General features: G+C 33.4%; 1 protein-coding gene across 2 annotated transcripts; it reads left to right on the top strand.

The window, feature by feature from the left end:
- Positions 1-12,708: 12,708 nt before the first annotated feature.
- On the top strand, positions 12,709-17,431 carry LOC143223573 (biotin--protein ligase-like). 2 transcript variants are annotated; one of them, XM_076451702.1, is made up of 3 exons: positions 12,709-14,174; positions 14,984-15,197; positions 16,851-17,431. In XM_076451702.1, exons 2-3 carry the CDS (start codon positions 15,058-15,060, stop codon positions 17,017-17,019), a joined length of 309 nt encoding a protein of 102 aa, XP_076307817.1. In that variant the 5' UTR covers positions 12,709-14,174; positions 14,984-15,057; the 3' UTR covers positions 17,020-17,431. The 2 variants fall into 2 exon arrangements, with proteins under 2 accessions (XP_076307817.1, XP_076307818.1); XM_076451703.1 differs by having other exon boundaries at positions 12,709-15,197.
- The last annotated feature ends 193 nt before the right edge of the window (positions 17,432-17,624 follow it).

The following is a 17,624-nucleotide window of genomic DNA, read 5'->3' as shown; positions in this document are numbered from 1 at the left end:
TCATCTATAATTTTGAAATTAAATAGGCCTACATCTCTTATTGCATTTATAAATGAGCACTTGAATATTATATTCAATGGCATTTTACAAATACAATCAAACGTGTCAAAACTTTTGAAAAGCTAACCATCATGCCCTATGTTATTAGCCACCCTATGTTTATTTATTGTTTGTTTAATAGTAAGACCAGATCTATTACATGAGAGTAACGTTGGGTTTGTAACCTACAATGACAAATTATGCGATACAAGAACGTGTGTTTCAAGAAATTTACAGCCCTTTGTAACTCGCAGCTAGATACCGTTCTAATGTCAGATGTCCCTGACTTATTACTAATAATATTAGTGACTATATGTGAGATCCAAACGTAGTTTATTGTAGATCTTGTCAATGAACGTTAAAATAAACCGGGATAGGCCTAGTTTAAAATGACGTATTTATGAGTAATATTAGTCCGTTATATATGCACTTTAATTAATACTTCAAAACAAACACAAATTACAAACTAAATTTATATTTTTATTTTGCATTATCTATGTAAATACTGAAAAATAGATAGCGAAGCCACAAGTCCCCAATTATCACTGACACACGAGTATCTCACATTAACACACAGGCCTTTACCTCGATTAATAGCCACAGTTCATTTCATCCTCAAGTCTTTATTTGACACGAATTGGTGGAAAGATTCGTTTTGTGACCTTTGACACTTATTTTTCTTTATAACGTTAGTCATTGCCGCAATTCGGAACAGAGCAGTTCACCATGTTGTGAGCATTAACAGTGATAGCCTTGCTTTGAGCTTTAAGGTCATAATGGCGAAAGTGTGATTTACGCTGACTTGTATAACATTAGGCTAAAAAACAACAAACAATACTTCACATTCAAATATCTACTGTTCAAGGAATTGTTATATTTATGACTTTCTTTTATTTCTTGGCACAAATAGAATACGAATTATTTTCAGTTAAAAGGAATACTTGTTCGTTTTGTTTTTTTTAATTTTGCGCAAAGCTACACGAGGGCTATCTGCTCTAGCCGTCCCGAATTTAACAGTATAAGACTAGAGTGAAGGCAGCTAGTCATCACCACCCATCATCAACTCTTGGATTACTCTTTACCATCGAAGAGTGGGATTGACCGTTACAATATAACGCTCCCACGGCTGAAAGGGAGAACATAGTTGGTGTGACCGAGATTCGAACACACGACTGTCAGATTACGAGTCGAGCACCCTAACAACCTAGCTATGCTAAGTCTTAAAAGGAATGCTGCATTAAAATTTTACACACTAAATAGTTATTAAAAACGGGGACTTTTACGGCGAGCCCTTGTTTCTAATAGTTATTTATTGTGTAAAATTTTAACGTTGTATTTTTATTTGTAAAACACAAATTTTTAGGCTCATCATAAAAACACTGTTCATTATGATGTTGCATAATGTTTGTAAAACAAAAAACAAAATTATGGATGGACAAATACACACACACACAATGATTCCAGCAAGAATAATGTTTGTCAAACAGAAAATAAAATTATGGATGGACAAACACTCACAAAATGATTCTAACAAGAATAATGTTTGTAAAATAGAAAAGTTAACAATTGTGCATTCATCTATTATTATTCATATTTTTGAGCAATAATTACAATAATATCTCACGAGAGTCGTGTGTGTATGTGTGTTTGTTTTATAGCAAAGTTACATCCGGCTATCTGCTGAGTCCACCGAGGGGAATTGAATCCTTGATGTTAGCGTTATAAATCTATAGACTAAGCGCTATACCAGAGAGGGACTGGAAATGTGAATGTCGTTTCTAACGTAGGCCTACTACAGGTTACAATGTATCAGTAATGGACTTTTTAAAAGCGTTAAGGAAGAAATAAGTGGAATAGATATTGAATTATTTCACTCAATAACTTAAATTTAAAAAATATTAAACCAGTATAATATTTTTTTACCTTCCCTTTCGAAACATCATTATTATAATATACTTGAGTCATTAGAACCCCTATAAAAATTACTGTTGACGTAATAAAAAACATTAATTTAGTTTAAGATAAATTACAGTTGAATTCCTGAGACAAATTAGAACTCACATAAATAATTTAAATTTATCTCCTTAAGTTCAGCTACAGATTTATGTTTGTTTGTTTTAGAGCAAAACTACACTCAGCTATCTGCTCTATAGCGGGTAATCAAACCCCAGATTTTAACGTTACAAGTCAGTAAACTTACCATCGACCCACCGGAGGGCTCAACTAAAGGAGAAAATGTAAATATATTCTTCTATATTTTATAGAAAGTTTATAGCATTCTAGGTCTGCAGACGTATCTCTGTGCCAGTGGGAGTTATAAATTAATGGCATAGCACATGCAGATTATTAACTAATTACATGAATTTAAGACACAATAACATCTCAAGATAACGACACTAAACGGTGTTAATTTAAGTTTCACACACTAAAGAGCGGGAAGAAATAAAGCAACTTTAAAATTAGGTTCATTATTCTCTGTCCAGAAGCTTAGTTTTTTAACTGAATGCAAACAGACGAAATACATATAGATAGATAATCCATCAAATAATTTTCGCAGAGAGTCCTCTCTCGAACTCCCTAGATGGCGCCAAGAAATAATACACTTTTTTTCTGTGTCTCGATTGGTAAATAAGTTTATAATTGTCAACCACGATCTACAACCTTTCGAGGTAGTTAGTGTTCTTTAATGTATATTTTGAGCCAAACTGATTTTGAACAAAAGGAACCAGTTAATGTCGATAATAAGTTGTTTTTCTTTCTTAAACTAGCTGTGATGAGAACTGAAGTAAACAAAAGTAAAGACGAAACTTCTCCCTCCTTTTAACTTGCAAAGGTCGGTTTTAGAAGAGTTGAGATTTTGCGTGATTTTTAATGTTTTAAATGTGAAGTATTGTGGAACTCTGATAATTTGAGTGAATTATAAGCACATCGTATGTCTCCGTTGATTAATTATATTCGGCTGACTATGACAACGAAATGGTTGTTTACGGGTTTCTTTCCACGGATTGCTTATGTGATCAAACACACAAATCTCACTTTAATAAGGAAGGAAATTCCTCACTTTCCTTCTGTCCTGCTCGGTTCAAGGCGTCGTGGAAAGCATGGTTTGTGTATCCAAGCTTAACACGAAGATCCACACATAAGTCCGTGTTCATTTGCCTTGCGTAACACTAAACAGCGTGTTCTTTGCTGCTGCCCTGTATCTCTGGTATTCTGTCTAAGGCTCCTAATGATTAGGTAGTTATTCAACAAACGTGATCTGACAGAAAGAGTAATTGGTTACAACTTGTATATAGTTCTACACATTACCTTCACTCATCACCAGCTTTGTGTGCTCTTCAAATTATAAAGCACAAGTGTATCGAATTGACTGGTGAATTTTGCGCTTTTAATTCGCTAATCATTTAGTTTAGGCCTACGTGATTTCTGGTAAAGTAGACTAAAACAGTCAATAAAACCATTTTGCATATATAAAATTCAAGGAAATATTTAAGAAACTACCTTAATAGATTAGCAAATGTGCCTGTTATTATTTAAAAATCTGGAAAGATACCAAGAAACTGCCCTTTATAATATGTATTTAATATTTCAACTAAACAGCTCGTTGTGTAGATATGGGCTAAATATTCAGGTCAAAAACTCTTAAGGGTTCTTAAGAGTTTCTGTCTCCATCTTTGAACCATCGACAAAAAGAAAAGGTAAACAGTCAGAAGTAGCTACTAGAATGATTTTGTTCAGCTCTTCAAAGTAACGGAATAGACTGTCACGTTTTTAACGCGCCCACAGTGGAAGAGAGGAGCGAATTCAGCGAACTTATATATAGAACCTTGGTCCTTCAGTTCACAGCCTGACACGCTAATCACTTGGCTAAGGGCTGCCATGAACACACACACATATATAAGATAATCCTTAATAACTGAGAGTGCATATTCCAGTTTAAACTGTTTATTTGTATTTCTATAAAATTACTTGAGCTTATTTGTCATTAACTGATAATTCTTCCCCTATTCATTGTTTTTCGCCACAAACTGTAATCACTTCAAACCTTTTTTCTGCTCTCTCTTTCTTAAACTACCTTAATAGATTAGCAAACATGCCTGTTATTATTTCAAAATCTGGAAAGATACCAGGAACCTGTCATTTGTAATATGTATTTAATGTTTCCACTATATCCACATGTACAATACATTTCCAAAAAATATCGAAACCATACACTTCAGATAGAAATAGGCCCATTCTCACAGAATGTACAGGTGGTTTCCATAATGTACTATTTTAACGTTAGTTTCATTGATATAATTGATTATAATGTTTGAAAAGAGATTGGACATTATTGTTATTCAGCAACATTTTTAATCGTTGTACTTATTAAAATGAATAGTTTCATTGTGAGTGTACCTACTGAATAGTACCCCGCTGGTACAGCGGTAAGTCTACAGATTTACAACGTTAAAATCAAGGATTCAATTCCCCTCAATGTACCCAGTAGATAGCCCGATGTGACTTTGCTAAAAGAAAACACACACACACAAATCTCGTGAGATATTATTGTAATTATTGCTCAAAAATATCAATAATAATAAATGAATGCACAATTGTTTACTTTTCTATTTTACAAACATCATTCTTGTTAGAACCATTTTGTAAATATGTGATCGTCCATCAATAATTTCATTTTCTGTTTGACAAACATTTTACCGCATTTTTTTTTTAAATTTCGCGCAAAGCTACACGAGGGCTATCTACGCTAGCCGCCCCCAATTTAGCAGTGTAAGACTAGAGGGAAGACAGCTAGTCATCACCACCCACCGCCAACTCTTGGGCTACTCTCTTACTAACGAATAGTGGGATTGAACGTCACATTATACATCCCCACGGCTGAAAGGGCGACCATGTTTGGTGCGACCGGGATTCGAACACGCGACCCTTGGATTACGAGTTGAACGCCTTAACCCGCTTGGCCATGCCGGGCCCTTTACCGCAATTAAACAGGGAAAAAAGTAATAAAAACCTCCTTATAATAACGAACTCGTTTTTCGAGTCTGGTTTTGTAATCACCATATATTTCCAGCACACGCTTCCTTCTAAGTTATTAGTTAGAAGAATTAGAAGCAAATCTTTTTATATCTTGCGAAGGTTTTCGTCAAATATCATTCTTTATAGTAACTCCTCTACCAACAAAGCTGAAGGTGTCATTTTTACTTCAGTGACACTTGCATTTCTGTCTCCTTAATGTTAAACACAATGTATGAAACCAATCTATATTAATACAATTAATTGTGGTTGTTGTTTTCAGGTAAAAATAAACTTCATATATAGAAAAAGAATTACACATAATATTATTATAATTGTCATAATAGTGTTATTCTCTCCATTCTGTTTCCTAAATAAAAATTAAAAATTACAATTGAAACCAGTTTTATGCAGTTAGGTGTGTTTGTTTCACTCTTGCTACCTCCTGGGTAGGTTTAATGCAATCAACTTTTTTTAATAAATTATAACGATGTTCTTTTAAAATATTTATAAAAAGTCTGTGCTATATGGGATTATTAAGAATGCACTACATACACATACTTTCATTTAATCTCGGCTGTACACGCTATGTTTAAATACACATTTTAAGTAATTTAATATACACCTTAGTTTTAAAGATGCCATAGCACGAGTCCACGTGCACAGAATTATGGTAGAAATGAAATGAAATACAAATGTTGAAGTGGATAAGTTATAAACTTTGATTTTCACAAGATCTTTTTTTTTTTTTTTTGCGGGGTAAGAGTACACTGTATTAATATAGTTGAAAACGTTAAACCTAAAAGTTAATATTGTAGAGACTGGATATAGCACACGTGGTGTGTTTGGCATAGTATCATTTGTTTTGAATTATGGGTCTGAGAGTAATACTTCGTCTAGACAAACAATAAAATAAAGACGTTTCTTGCACAAAATTTGTTTACTTTTTGATGTTTTCTCTCTTTCTAAGTTACTAGACAATTAGAGACGGTGCATTTCGTAGTTTAAAATTTAAATGTCACAGGAAGGAGACAGTTTAGGCTAAGAATCTGATGCCGCACGAGAGCCCCAGCAGAGTACAGAGATGGTGCTATTATAGGGATGGAAAGTTCTCGGTTTTTAAGATTTAGAAAGGTAAAAAAACTTATTGATCAATTTCAGATCTAATTACAGCTGCGGCTATTGAGGATTATCTCTTGTCAGCCGCGGCATAGCGACTTATAGAATAACTAATAATTCTTTTTTCGAGTACAAATGCTTAGCTCATAGCTCTATCTCTAGCTCTAGACCGATATGAGATCTAATTACAGCCGTGGCTATTGAGAATTCCCTCTTGTTAGACTTGACAAGACATTCGTAAACTTTGGCCAGCATGCGCTCCAAAAAATACGGAAAGTTTCAATTCGAGGTAACTTCAACCCTACAAGTTACAGAATTGTATTTATTCGAACTTAAACTTTCGTATATAGAAACTCTTAATAAACACTACATTAAATTTTGCACACGAGCCACGTTTGATGTTATTATGCCTAATTATCAACGTCTTCTAAACACAGACAAACAACTGCACTAAATATATCAGTGTCATTAATCAAGCGCTCAAATGCTAACTTTTCAATAAAATTTTCAACCTTAAAGTTACAAACTTCTATTTATAAATATAATGACTCGAGATAATTTCGGCTCACAGCTAACTAGATAAAATAGAATTTGCTATGCATTACAATACTTTCTGAACAAACCATTTCTTCTCGTACATACTGAACACAACTTTCGTGCACTCTTGTGTGAAATTAAACAATATTCTTGCTATTAAATATGCGTTTAAAACTCTAAGTAATATTTTGACCTTTTTGAAACCTTCACGTTTACTCTTTAATTTCTTATCAATTTTTTAAGGTAACACTGAACTGCTTTAGTATATTAACCATAGGCCCGGCATGGCCAAGTGCGTTAAAGCGTGCGACTCGTAATCTGAGGGTCGCGGGTTCGCATCCGCGTCGCGCCAAACATGCTCGCCCTCCCAGCCGTGGGGGCGTTATAATGTGACGGTCAATCCCACTATTCGTTGGTAAAAGAGTAGCCCAAGAGTTGACGGTGGGTGGTGATGACTAGCTGCCTTCCCTCTAGACTTACACTGCTAAATTAGGGACGGCTAGCACAGGCTTGAGTAGCTTTGTGCGAAATTCCAAACAAACAAACAAACAAATATTGACCATCATTATTTTAAGCTCTCACTATACATATAATTAATAGGAGAAACATAACAATTCCTTATATGGTATTACACTACGTCATCAGTTGAGTTATGTTCGTGTTTCTTGGTTTACTTTATTTCTACTCACTTTTTGGCTGTTACAGAAGCTCTAACTTTATTTGTTACTTCTGTTGCTAGCTACATGTATCCTGTTACGTGAGGAGTTAATTAAAAACGTATTAGTTGTGTTAGGTGCACCTTAACGTATTTCTAATATTTTGTTCTTCTACTTTGTTGTTCCATTCTGCCATTCTAAATCAGGCTTCTATACTGTAACTATTTATTGTAAGACTCAGGTATTGATACACATTATGTTTTACGTTCATAAACAATATTTTTTGCTGTACTTTTGGTATATTGATTCCACACCTTATAACATTAATTTGCATCTTTGCAATTATCTCAAATAGGTAAGTCCTCTGAAGTTACGCTGTAGGAGTCGTTTTAATAAGTTTTTATTGGTCAGAAGAATGTATTATCGTTGCATGAAAACTTTAAGTCTAAAAACTAGTTTATTAGGACACTTCATCGAGAAGACAAGTAATAACATCAAGGCTTTTATTGCACTATACTGTCAGTAAATTTTCATTGGTCAGAAGAATGTACTATCGTTGCATGAAATCCTTAAGTCTTAAACCTAATCTATTATGACACTTCAGGGAAACAATAAATAACGTAACGAGCTTTCTTACACTTTGTTTATTCAAAACACTTTCCTTTTAAATTTTGTGCGTTGTTTTCTCCTTTGAGTGACTAAACAATAAGAAACGATACATCTTACAACTGATTTTCTTTATCTGTCTTTGCAGAGTTTGTCAAAAGAAATAAAATGGTATGAAGGAAATGAGAAAAACAAATCCTCTACAACTTCTACTTTTATATGTTCAACGGTTGGATTCAAAGGAGATCAAGACTGTGTAACATGGTTAACTGTCAAATAGATGTAAGATTCAAAGAAATACCTCCCAGTAGCACAGCGGAATGTCTACGGACACAACACCGCCGGAAACAGGTTTTCGATACCCTTGGTGAGCAGAGCACAAATTGCAAATTGTATAGCGTTATGCTTAAATCGAAATAAAGAAACAAGTCAGTGTTGTATGATCTCAAACACAAGTAGCACTCAATGAAATGGCTCATAGATGTGTGATCTCAAAAATAAGTAAAACCTAAAGAACTGGCTCACAGATGTATGATCTCAAACACAAGTAAGACGTAAGGAAATGGTGCAGGGATGTGTGCTCTCACATGAAAGTGAGACTCAAAGAACTAAATTGGAAATTGAATTATGTGTTGAGCTCCTAAACAGAGATAAGAACCAACATAAACTCCAGACTCATTCTCACACAAAGATAACACTCATGGAATAAACCACAAATTTTCATTTTCTGATCATTTCCTATACAAAGCAGGAACTCGTTATAACGTACACTGAAACAGGTAAAACTTGAAGAAATAATTCAATAATGTAAAACATGATCAATTTCCAGAAAAATTCATTTAAAACAGTCACAAAAGAACTAGTCCCCGGGTATTACTGTTCTACTAGTCCTCGGGTGTTGGTGTTCAAATAGTCCCCGGGTGTTGGTGTTCAAATAGTCCCCGGGTATTACAGTTCTACTAGTCCCCGGGTGTTGGTGTTCAAATAGTCCCCGGGTATTACAGTTCTACTAGTCCTCGGGTATTACTGTTCTACTAGTCCCTGGGTATTACAGTTCTACTAGTCCCCGGGTATTACAGTTCTACTAGTCCCCGGGTATTACTGTTCTACTAGTCCCCGGGTATTACAGTTCTACTAGTCCCCGGGTATTACAGTTCTACTAGTCCCCGGGTATTACTGTTCTACTAGTCCCCGGGTATTACTGTTCTAATGGATTTTTGCTTAAATCGTAGTTAAAACTACAACATCTAAAGTTTTTAAAATGCTTTAACAATCAACGATATTGCTAATGTTGAAGCTATTTAGCACGTTACTACAACATTCAAGATAAACGACCAGTTTTGTGCAATTTTTAACACTATATAAAAACATTTTTGTTACTTTAAAAAAAAATCAATAAAACCCTCTGTTTCCATTAACATCTCTAGGAAAAATTTTAATTCTGGAAATATAAATAACCATTAAAAACAACGAAGGTTTTTAGAGATATTCTCATAAATTCAATTGTCGTTAATAACAATTCTGTTTGTATCAACTTTTTAATGTTCAGAGAACTGAGTGATACATAATCACCCTTCACATACTTCGTGTAAAAGAACATTATTTTCTATTAATCTAAAAGCATGATGGTTAAAAACATAGAAATCTATTACTGTTAACAGGTAACTATATAAATACTAAAATAAACATAATTATTAGCGTTCTTTGTGTAAAACTACACAACTGGCTGTCTACTCTCTATTTCACGCTATTGAGTGTAGCGGCTAACTCATGGATCACGAATCAAAACTGTATCATCAGAACGTGTGAAATGGCCGCATTCAAAGTTTGAAAGTAGATAACAAACAGGTTACGCACTTTCAAATTTTTATTTATTTATTTAGTAATAATTTAGTAAAGAAATCGTGTTCTTTTTCTTTTTTCACTTAACCGATTGACCATCAATGTGACCTGAAATAACAACGGTTGAGAATCATTGTTAACCACTCGCACCATCATATAATAGTGTGTTGTCTGTTAATCACTCAATAGACACTAAAATTACGTCATATAAGCGATACTTAACGTTGCAATTTGTCAGTCAAATGTGGACATGCCATGAATTATGAGAAGAATTGTGCATGACATGTGAACTTCAAAAGTAAGAAACAAATATATTTTTTAATTTTGGTTTTATCTACTTTTGAAACAGAACACTTTCGGTGGCCCTGCGGAAGTACATTCAATACTAAGTTTTAACTGTTGACATATTTTTGTATTTGATGACTAGGATAAGATCGAATTTTTTCCTCTTTTTTCCAGATTTTATTAGACATTTTACAATCAACTTTTGAGCCTAACACATAACTGTTCAAAGTTTGAAACTGGAGAAAACTCTATTTTGTCTTGATATACAAAGTTTGTTTGTGATATTAAAATTTTGTTTATGTTGAAATGTATGTCATAAGAAAATGTTTTATTCTACCAACTTTTCACTGGCAGATGTTGTTTGTTTGCTTTTATTGTTTTTCCACACAATCGCATTAGAAATATCCTTAACAGAATTTGCCCGTTGTATTATTTCCAGGTAAATAAATATGAGTAATTTTAGGTTAATAATATTAGCTGGGGTACCCGTACCCTGGATGGAAGTTATGTAAATTCATGATTAATGAAAGTTTATCTTAGAACATGAAAAGTTGTTTCATTTATATATAATTTAAAAACAAAAACACCCATAAAAACAGCAAAACACAAATGTTGAAACCGTAATTTTGCATTTAATTCCTTCATGCCAAATTTGGTGAAGATCCAAATAGTGGTAAAAAAAAGACCCCGAAATAACCTCTCATAAAAAATGCAAAATTGAAAATTTGTGTGTATTTCCCCATGGAACTAATGAACCTCCATACCAATTTTGATGAATATCCGCACACACCATACGAAGAATTTCTGTGAACATATAACAGACAGTACTATTATATTTATACAGATGGCGCCAGTACATTACATCAGCCATATGACGTTTCATGACGTCATATATGGTTCGGTTTTAATTTTGCGGCAAAGCTACACAAGCGCTATCTGCGCTAGCCGTCCCTAATTTAACAGTGTAAGACCAGAGGGATCACCACCCACCGCCAACTCTTTTACCAACGAATAGTGGGATTGACCGCTTCTTATTATAACGCCCCCACTGCTGAAAGGGCGAGCATGCTTGGTATGACAGGGATTCGAACCCGCAACGTCATATATACATTCTCAAAATGGAGACAAATAAAACTCTCCGTGACGGGAATTAGAGCGAAAAGGGAAAATCGCGACCCCTATTGCAAATGTACGTGAACATAGGATAAAAATTTTGTGAAGTTAGAGGTTGCACATTGCGTAATAAAAGAATTTTTTAAATATATAAAAAGCGAGAGAGACCCGGCATGGCCAAGCGCGTAAGGCGCGCGACTCGTAATCCGAGGATCGCGGGTTCGCGCCCGCGTCAAACATGCTCGCCCTCCCAGCCGTGGGGGCGTTATAAAGTGACGGTCAATCCCACTTTTCGTTGGTAAAAGAGTAGCCCAAGAGTTGGCGGTGGGTGGTGATGACTAGCTGCCTTCCCTCTAGTCTTACACTGCTAAATTAGGGACGGCTAGCACAGATAGCCCTCGAGTAGCTTTGTGCGAAATTCCAAAACAAACAAACAAAAAGCGAGAGTTCCATTATAGTATGATTAATACTTAAGCTACAAGATACTCAATCAATCCTTTTTACCTGGCCCGGCACGCCCAAGCGTGTAAAGGCGTGCGACTTGTAATCCGAGGGTCGCGGTTTCGAATCCCCGTCGCACTAAACATGCTCGCCCTTTCAGTCTTGGGGGCATTATAATGGTTCGGTCAATCCCACTATGCGTTGGTAAAAGAGTAGCCCAAGAGTTGGCGGTGGGTGGTGATGACTAGCTGCTTTCCCTCTAGTCTTACACTGCTAAATTAGGGACGAGTAGCTTTGTGCGAAATTCAAAAATAAAAAAAACAATCCTTTTACTTGCTAAACGATAAAACAGAAAGTAAGTCTGGATAAAAAAGTTAAAGTGAAGTTTAAATCAAGAACGTTAGGCTAAAAAAATGATTTAGTCACAGTTAATGTTTGTTAATCAGGTTAACAAAATCATCTGTGTTTTTTTATTTTCTTCTTGATAAGTTTTTCACTCCTAATACAACCTTGGCCCGTTTTTCAAAGTGGGTAAGACTGGTATTGGTAATTGGCTTTTTCAACTTGAATGGCATCTTATGCAAAATTGCCAAGTTAGAAAATATTAAGGTTTAAGTGTAGCCGTTCCTAATTTTAAACGTATTGCTGACCAGAAGGGCAATCAAATATCTATACATCCGGTTATCACCACAATTGAAAGTGTGAAGCGTGTTCAACAGTATATCGCGACTCGAAATTTAGGTTAAAGATCCCCATCCCAGTACGTTAACACCAGGCAACGCCCTCTGTACACTAAGAAATAAAGTGTGTCAATTTGAAGCAATAAAGACAAGATAAATACGTTACATGTACTCACCCAAAATATTTTATTAACAATAAAAAATACAAAATATGATTACACCTTTACACGACAGTAAGTGTGATTAAAACATTTAAACCAAAATATAAGACAGATATTAGAAACTATAAAAAACAACACGAACAATTAATTAAGAAACATGTTTTCATTAGACCCGAAGCTGGTATTCAAAGATGTTCGCAAAATTTGCATCACAATTTACTTGATTTATGCCATGTTTAGGCCTAAACCTAGACTAACATTAGTAGCAATAAAACAGTGCAAGTGTACTGATGCCAGTTAGAAGGCATTGATGTTAACAATATAGATGGAGACTTTGAAATCAGAGATCTAAGCTGTATTGCACTTTTATGTTTTCTCTTATTGCTACAGCAGAAATGTGGCTTTCTCTTAGCACATAGTTCTTGGGATTGCACAATTCAAGCACTACATATAGACCTAGATTTAAAATAAATCATGGTGTATTCACTCTGATATTGACAATCACGACTACTAAAATCTAAATCTGAGTCTGTAAACATCTAAGCTAGTTTACTAACTTCTGATTGTTAGCCATGTGGCAGTGTTTACTTGATGTAGGGAAAAAAAAACAGACAGAGAAAAAAGTGAGACAGTGATATTGGTAACAGCATGCTTATAAAACTGTTAATGGTAGTAGTTAATATGAAGTTGGTTATGATAATACTGGGTATCTGATGTTGTTTCTATATATTTAAAGAGTAAAAGAACAGTGCTTAATACTAAAAAAAGACTAATTATTTTCAGCAGGGGGATCATTGATTTAGGGAAAATATATTAATTTCATCTCCTGTCTGTATTGATTTACTAAGAGTTAGGTTAATTTTTCTATATCACTAATATTATTTTCTGTTATCTGTGTTATGAAGGCAACTTGTTAAAAAAATGTGTTAATTTTCTTATTTTATCATGATGTATGTTATTAAATATTTCTTTAATTTTTGGTTAATGTACGTCTCAGTCAGACAAAAAAATGTAAAAAATACTGCCAGTAATGTTGGATGTAAGTGGTTTTACCAGATGTTTTAATGATTTCTTTACAGAGAGTGTTGTGATAATCGAAAACAAACAATTATTCAGTATTATGCAATATGTAAACCCCAATGGTTCTGAAAAGTAGGTCAACAAGTTATTTTGAGGGTTAATTATTATTTATATAAATGAAGATTATTTTAGTTTCTTGTGAGCTGTTCAATTGTATTGAACTCGTTTAATTGTATATTCTGTTTATATACGTGTGTGTATGTGTATATATATACAGGGTGGCCTGTAAGTCCCTACCCATCCATATGTTATAATAAACAACATTATAATACTAATGATGAGTTGAAAGCAGCTATTACCACAGCATTTGGAACAATAATCCCTGCTATGTTTAGGAAAATGTCTCACAGAACATGGCATCACATAATATTATGCAGGGAGAATGAGGTACAGCACACAGATACACTGGATACGTAAGATACATGTATGGGTAGGGACTTACGGGCCACCCTGCATATATATATACATTTTCCTTTTGTACTTTTAGGACATAAATCTTAGAATTAAATGGCCCAATGATATCTTCTATGGTAGCAATATCAAAATAGGTGGAGTTCTTGTTAACTCTTCATTGAGTGAAGGAATAGTCAGCTGTTTTATTGGTAAGTAAATATTATGGAACATTAAAAAAGGGATTATATACAGCAAATAAGATTTCATTTTAGTTAAAATATATTTTTTTTGTATAATAAACTGGCTTTAAAAAATCTATCAACTAGGAACAACTTGCACACTGATGCACACCTTAAAATATATAGGAATAGGAAGTCATCAGTTTTTTGTGTTTCATGATACAAAGAATATTAGGCCTAAATGTATCTTTTTTAATTTTGTCAATTGGTAATGAATTTTGTGAATTTTCTCTTTTATTTTCTGTAAGCTATGTGAAATATAAATGGAAGTAAGCTCATTATATCATTTAAAATTTAAAAACATCACATTTGTTTCTTAAACATTTTGTGATAAATAAATTCTCTCAAAAAATTGTTGGAGCATTTCCAATGTGATTTAAGGTTTGTTTTAAGTGTTGACAGTAGTGTAGCTATTTTACTTGTCTGGATACTCAAGAGTATAAACATTGATTACAAGTGTTTTAAGACTATTTTTCCATTGTGATATATAGTGTACTATAAGACACTTTGTATCTGAAATTTGCTTTTTTTCTTAACCTCTTAAGCTTATTCCTTTTTTCCTTTCTCTTAATTCAGCATTCTCACTTTAATTTACTTTTTCTTTAATGTTTTACTTCAATAGTGAAAAATTAACAAGTTTAGAAAGTTACTTAAATAAATTGTGACTAAAATGTATATACTGTTAATGTGTATTATAAAAGTAGATTAAGTTTTTTCTTAAACCTCAGTTCAAGTATTATTCCATTGATATTTAAATTTAATATTTTTCACATGTCTAGGTTGTGGAGTCAATATTAAAAACAGCAATCCAACAACATGTGTCAATGATATAATTCAGTTTCATAATCAAGCCATGGGTTCAGAATTAGAACAACTGACAGTTGAAGAGTTTATAGCCCAAACTCTGACACGGCTTGAAGATTTTATCTCTTGTTTTCAAATTCATGGCTCATCTCGGATCTTGCCTCTTTATTACTCGTACTGGCTACACAGGTATTTTAAATTTATAATTTAAAACAGTATTTAGTACCAAAAAAATTGTAATTCATTAAAACAGTTTTGTAACTGCAGTGTAAAAGGAAAGTTTTTCAAACAGACACAGTAATTATAAAACGTATAGTGCTAATCAGTTTAAAATGTTCTATAATTTTCTTCTCTGTAGAGAAACTTCTGATTAAGGACTGTTTTAGATGTTTAATAGCAGTCTTTCTTGGGTGCTTAATGTGTGTCATTCATCTGTAGTTCCATTCATTTTAAACTAGCAGTTTATTTTTTTTAAAGCAAAACTATATTGGGCTGTTTGTTGTACCCATTGTGAGAAATTGAACCCCAGAATTTAGAATTGTAATTCCATACATCTGTACTACAATACTGCAGTTCAGTGGCTGATCAGGGACACAAGATTTTACCTTTACTATGATAATATTTTGCATCTTGATGTATTTCAGCTGTTTTCAGTGAGAATTATTTTACTTATTGTACTGGTAGAAATACAGGAATGCTTAAGCAATTGAACTGTACTATTCACCAGTGAGAGATGAGTCAGTTTTAAATGTGATTAAAGATACATTTTATCCAAACTATTACAATTTTCAGTATGAAAGTTAAAGAAGAATGAAATGTGATACACCAATGTAGATTACTGGAGAAAGGTTATCCTGTAAATACAACTGGTGAACTTTATTAATTAGCATTATGTTTTTTGTATTTTCCAACGTCAGTTTTTAAAAGTATTTTTTCATTGAAATGATTGTAAATGATGGGAACACAAATTACACGTGTTACATTTTAGAAAATACAGGATCAAAAATCTTATCATGTCTGTTGTTTGGTGCTATCAGAAGATGGCCAGCTAATGGATGAAACGTTGTGAACTTAATTTATAATTAAAAATACTTTGATAAACTTATCACATTAAGACCAGTTTATGTGGCATTGAATAAGTTTCTTGTGACAATTTTGAATTTGAATAAGGTTAGAATGTTGTACCAACCAAGAGCCCAGAGTTGATGGATATGGAGGAAGATTTCTCATAAGTTAAATTTATTTGAGATGACATTTCATTCTTCAAGAAAATTTTGTCATTCCTCCCTTTTTCAAATGTTTTCTTTGCATTGAAGCTGAAACCAAGACTAAATTAAGACTCAGGTAAAGCTACAGTCCTAATAATATATGTGTATTTATACTTATCTAAGAAATACTGCTTTTTCCACAAATGTTGAGTAATAGAAATGGTCAAGAAAATAAAAGTAATCTTGTATAAAAATGAAACACAGCAATATCAGTTATAAAACTATATGTGTTTATGAGTAAATGTCATTTTGTAAGTAAGTAATTTATAGTGATATGTTAACGATGACTGTTTTTGTGATATTTTTGTATTTATCATAGTTGAAATCATTCTGTCTTTGTGATGTTGCTGTAAAAATGAGAAAGTTATTAGGAAATGACACATGACTTTAAAAATGTGGACTATCTCAACTATTTGCTAGTTTTTTCAATCATAGTTTCATTTGAAAGTTTGGTTATTTTTGTTGATGTTTTTTTGTAATTGCAAACCTTGAATGGAGACATTTAACATAGGATGTAAACATTTCACTCAAAATATTCATCTTGAGGTGAATCAGTAGGTTCTCTCTCTTTCAGTGGTCAGGAAGTCTGGCTGGAAGAGTCACAGGAGAAAGCAGCTATCCAAGGATTGGATGAACATGGATTTCTCAGAGTGAGAACTTCATTGGGAAATGTTTCTTTTCAACCAGATGGAAACAGTTTTGACATGATTCGAAACTTGATCAGACATAAGAAGGTGACTTAAGATAAGCTTCATGGAGAATGAACACAGTTAAATCTGAAAGAGTGAATAACAACAAAAATATTTTATTCCTTGTTTCATACATGTTGGGTTAAAGAGGTCAGACTGAAAATTGTTATACACTACAGATCAAGTGATTTCATGAAACAGACAATACAAGCAAACAAAAAGTAAGAACATTATGTATCATTTGTTCCATGAAGAGTGAAGATGATCATAAGGTTTTGAAGGGAGCAATCTACAAAATTTTTAACACTTTGTACTCGGGTGGCAGTCAAAGTGTGCATGCTGCGACAAAGTATGATTGAACATAAGTCTTATGTCTGTACTGTTATTTTACATCTTACTTTAGATATATATTTAGGAAATTGTAGTGGTTATGTAAATAAACTTGCAAACTGTATAATGAACAAAATTATTGCTTATCCTTCACGTAAGCATCACTTTGCATTCCAACTTACTTGAAGTCAGAGTCATATTAACTTGAATATTACAGACATAAGTTCAGTAACATATCTTACATTTTTTAATATAGAACAAACACGTCTTGTTGACTAAATACCCATCACATTTCCTGAAGATTCACATAATTCATGCAGGCAGGTCAG

Source organism: Tachypleus tridentatus, chromosome 8 (genome assembly GCF_004210375.1).
Source record: "Tachypleus tridentatus isolate NWPU-2018 chromosome 8, ASM421037v1, whole genome shotgun sequence".
Lineage (NCBI taxonomy): Eukaryota > Metazoa > Arthropoda > Merostomata > Xiphosura > Limulidae > Tachypleus > Tachypleus tridentatus.
Note: the sequence above shows the minus strand (reverse complement) of the source record. Positions and strands in the feature narration are given on the sequence as shown.

Excerpts from the sequence above, each read along its gene's own strand:
- LOC143223573 (XM_076451702.1), top strand. The coding sequence starts at position 15,058 with ATGGGTTCAGAATTAGAACAACTGACAGTTGAAGAGTTTATAGCCCAA. Across the intron at positions 15,198-16,850 it reads TACTCGTACTGGCTACACAG|TGGTCAGGAAGTCTGGCTGG; the intron begins GTATTTTAAATT and ends TCTCTCTTTCAG.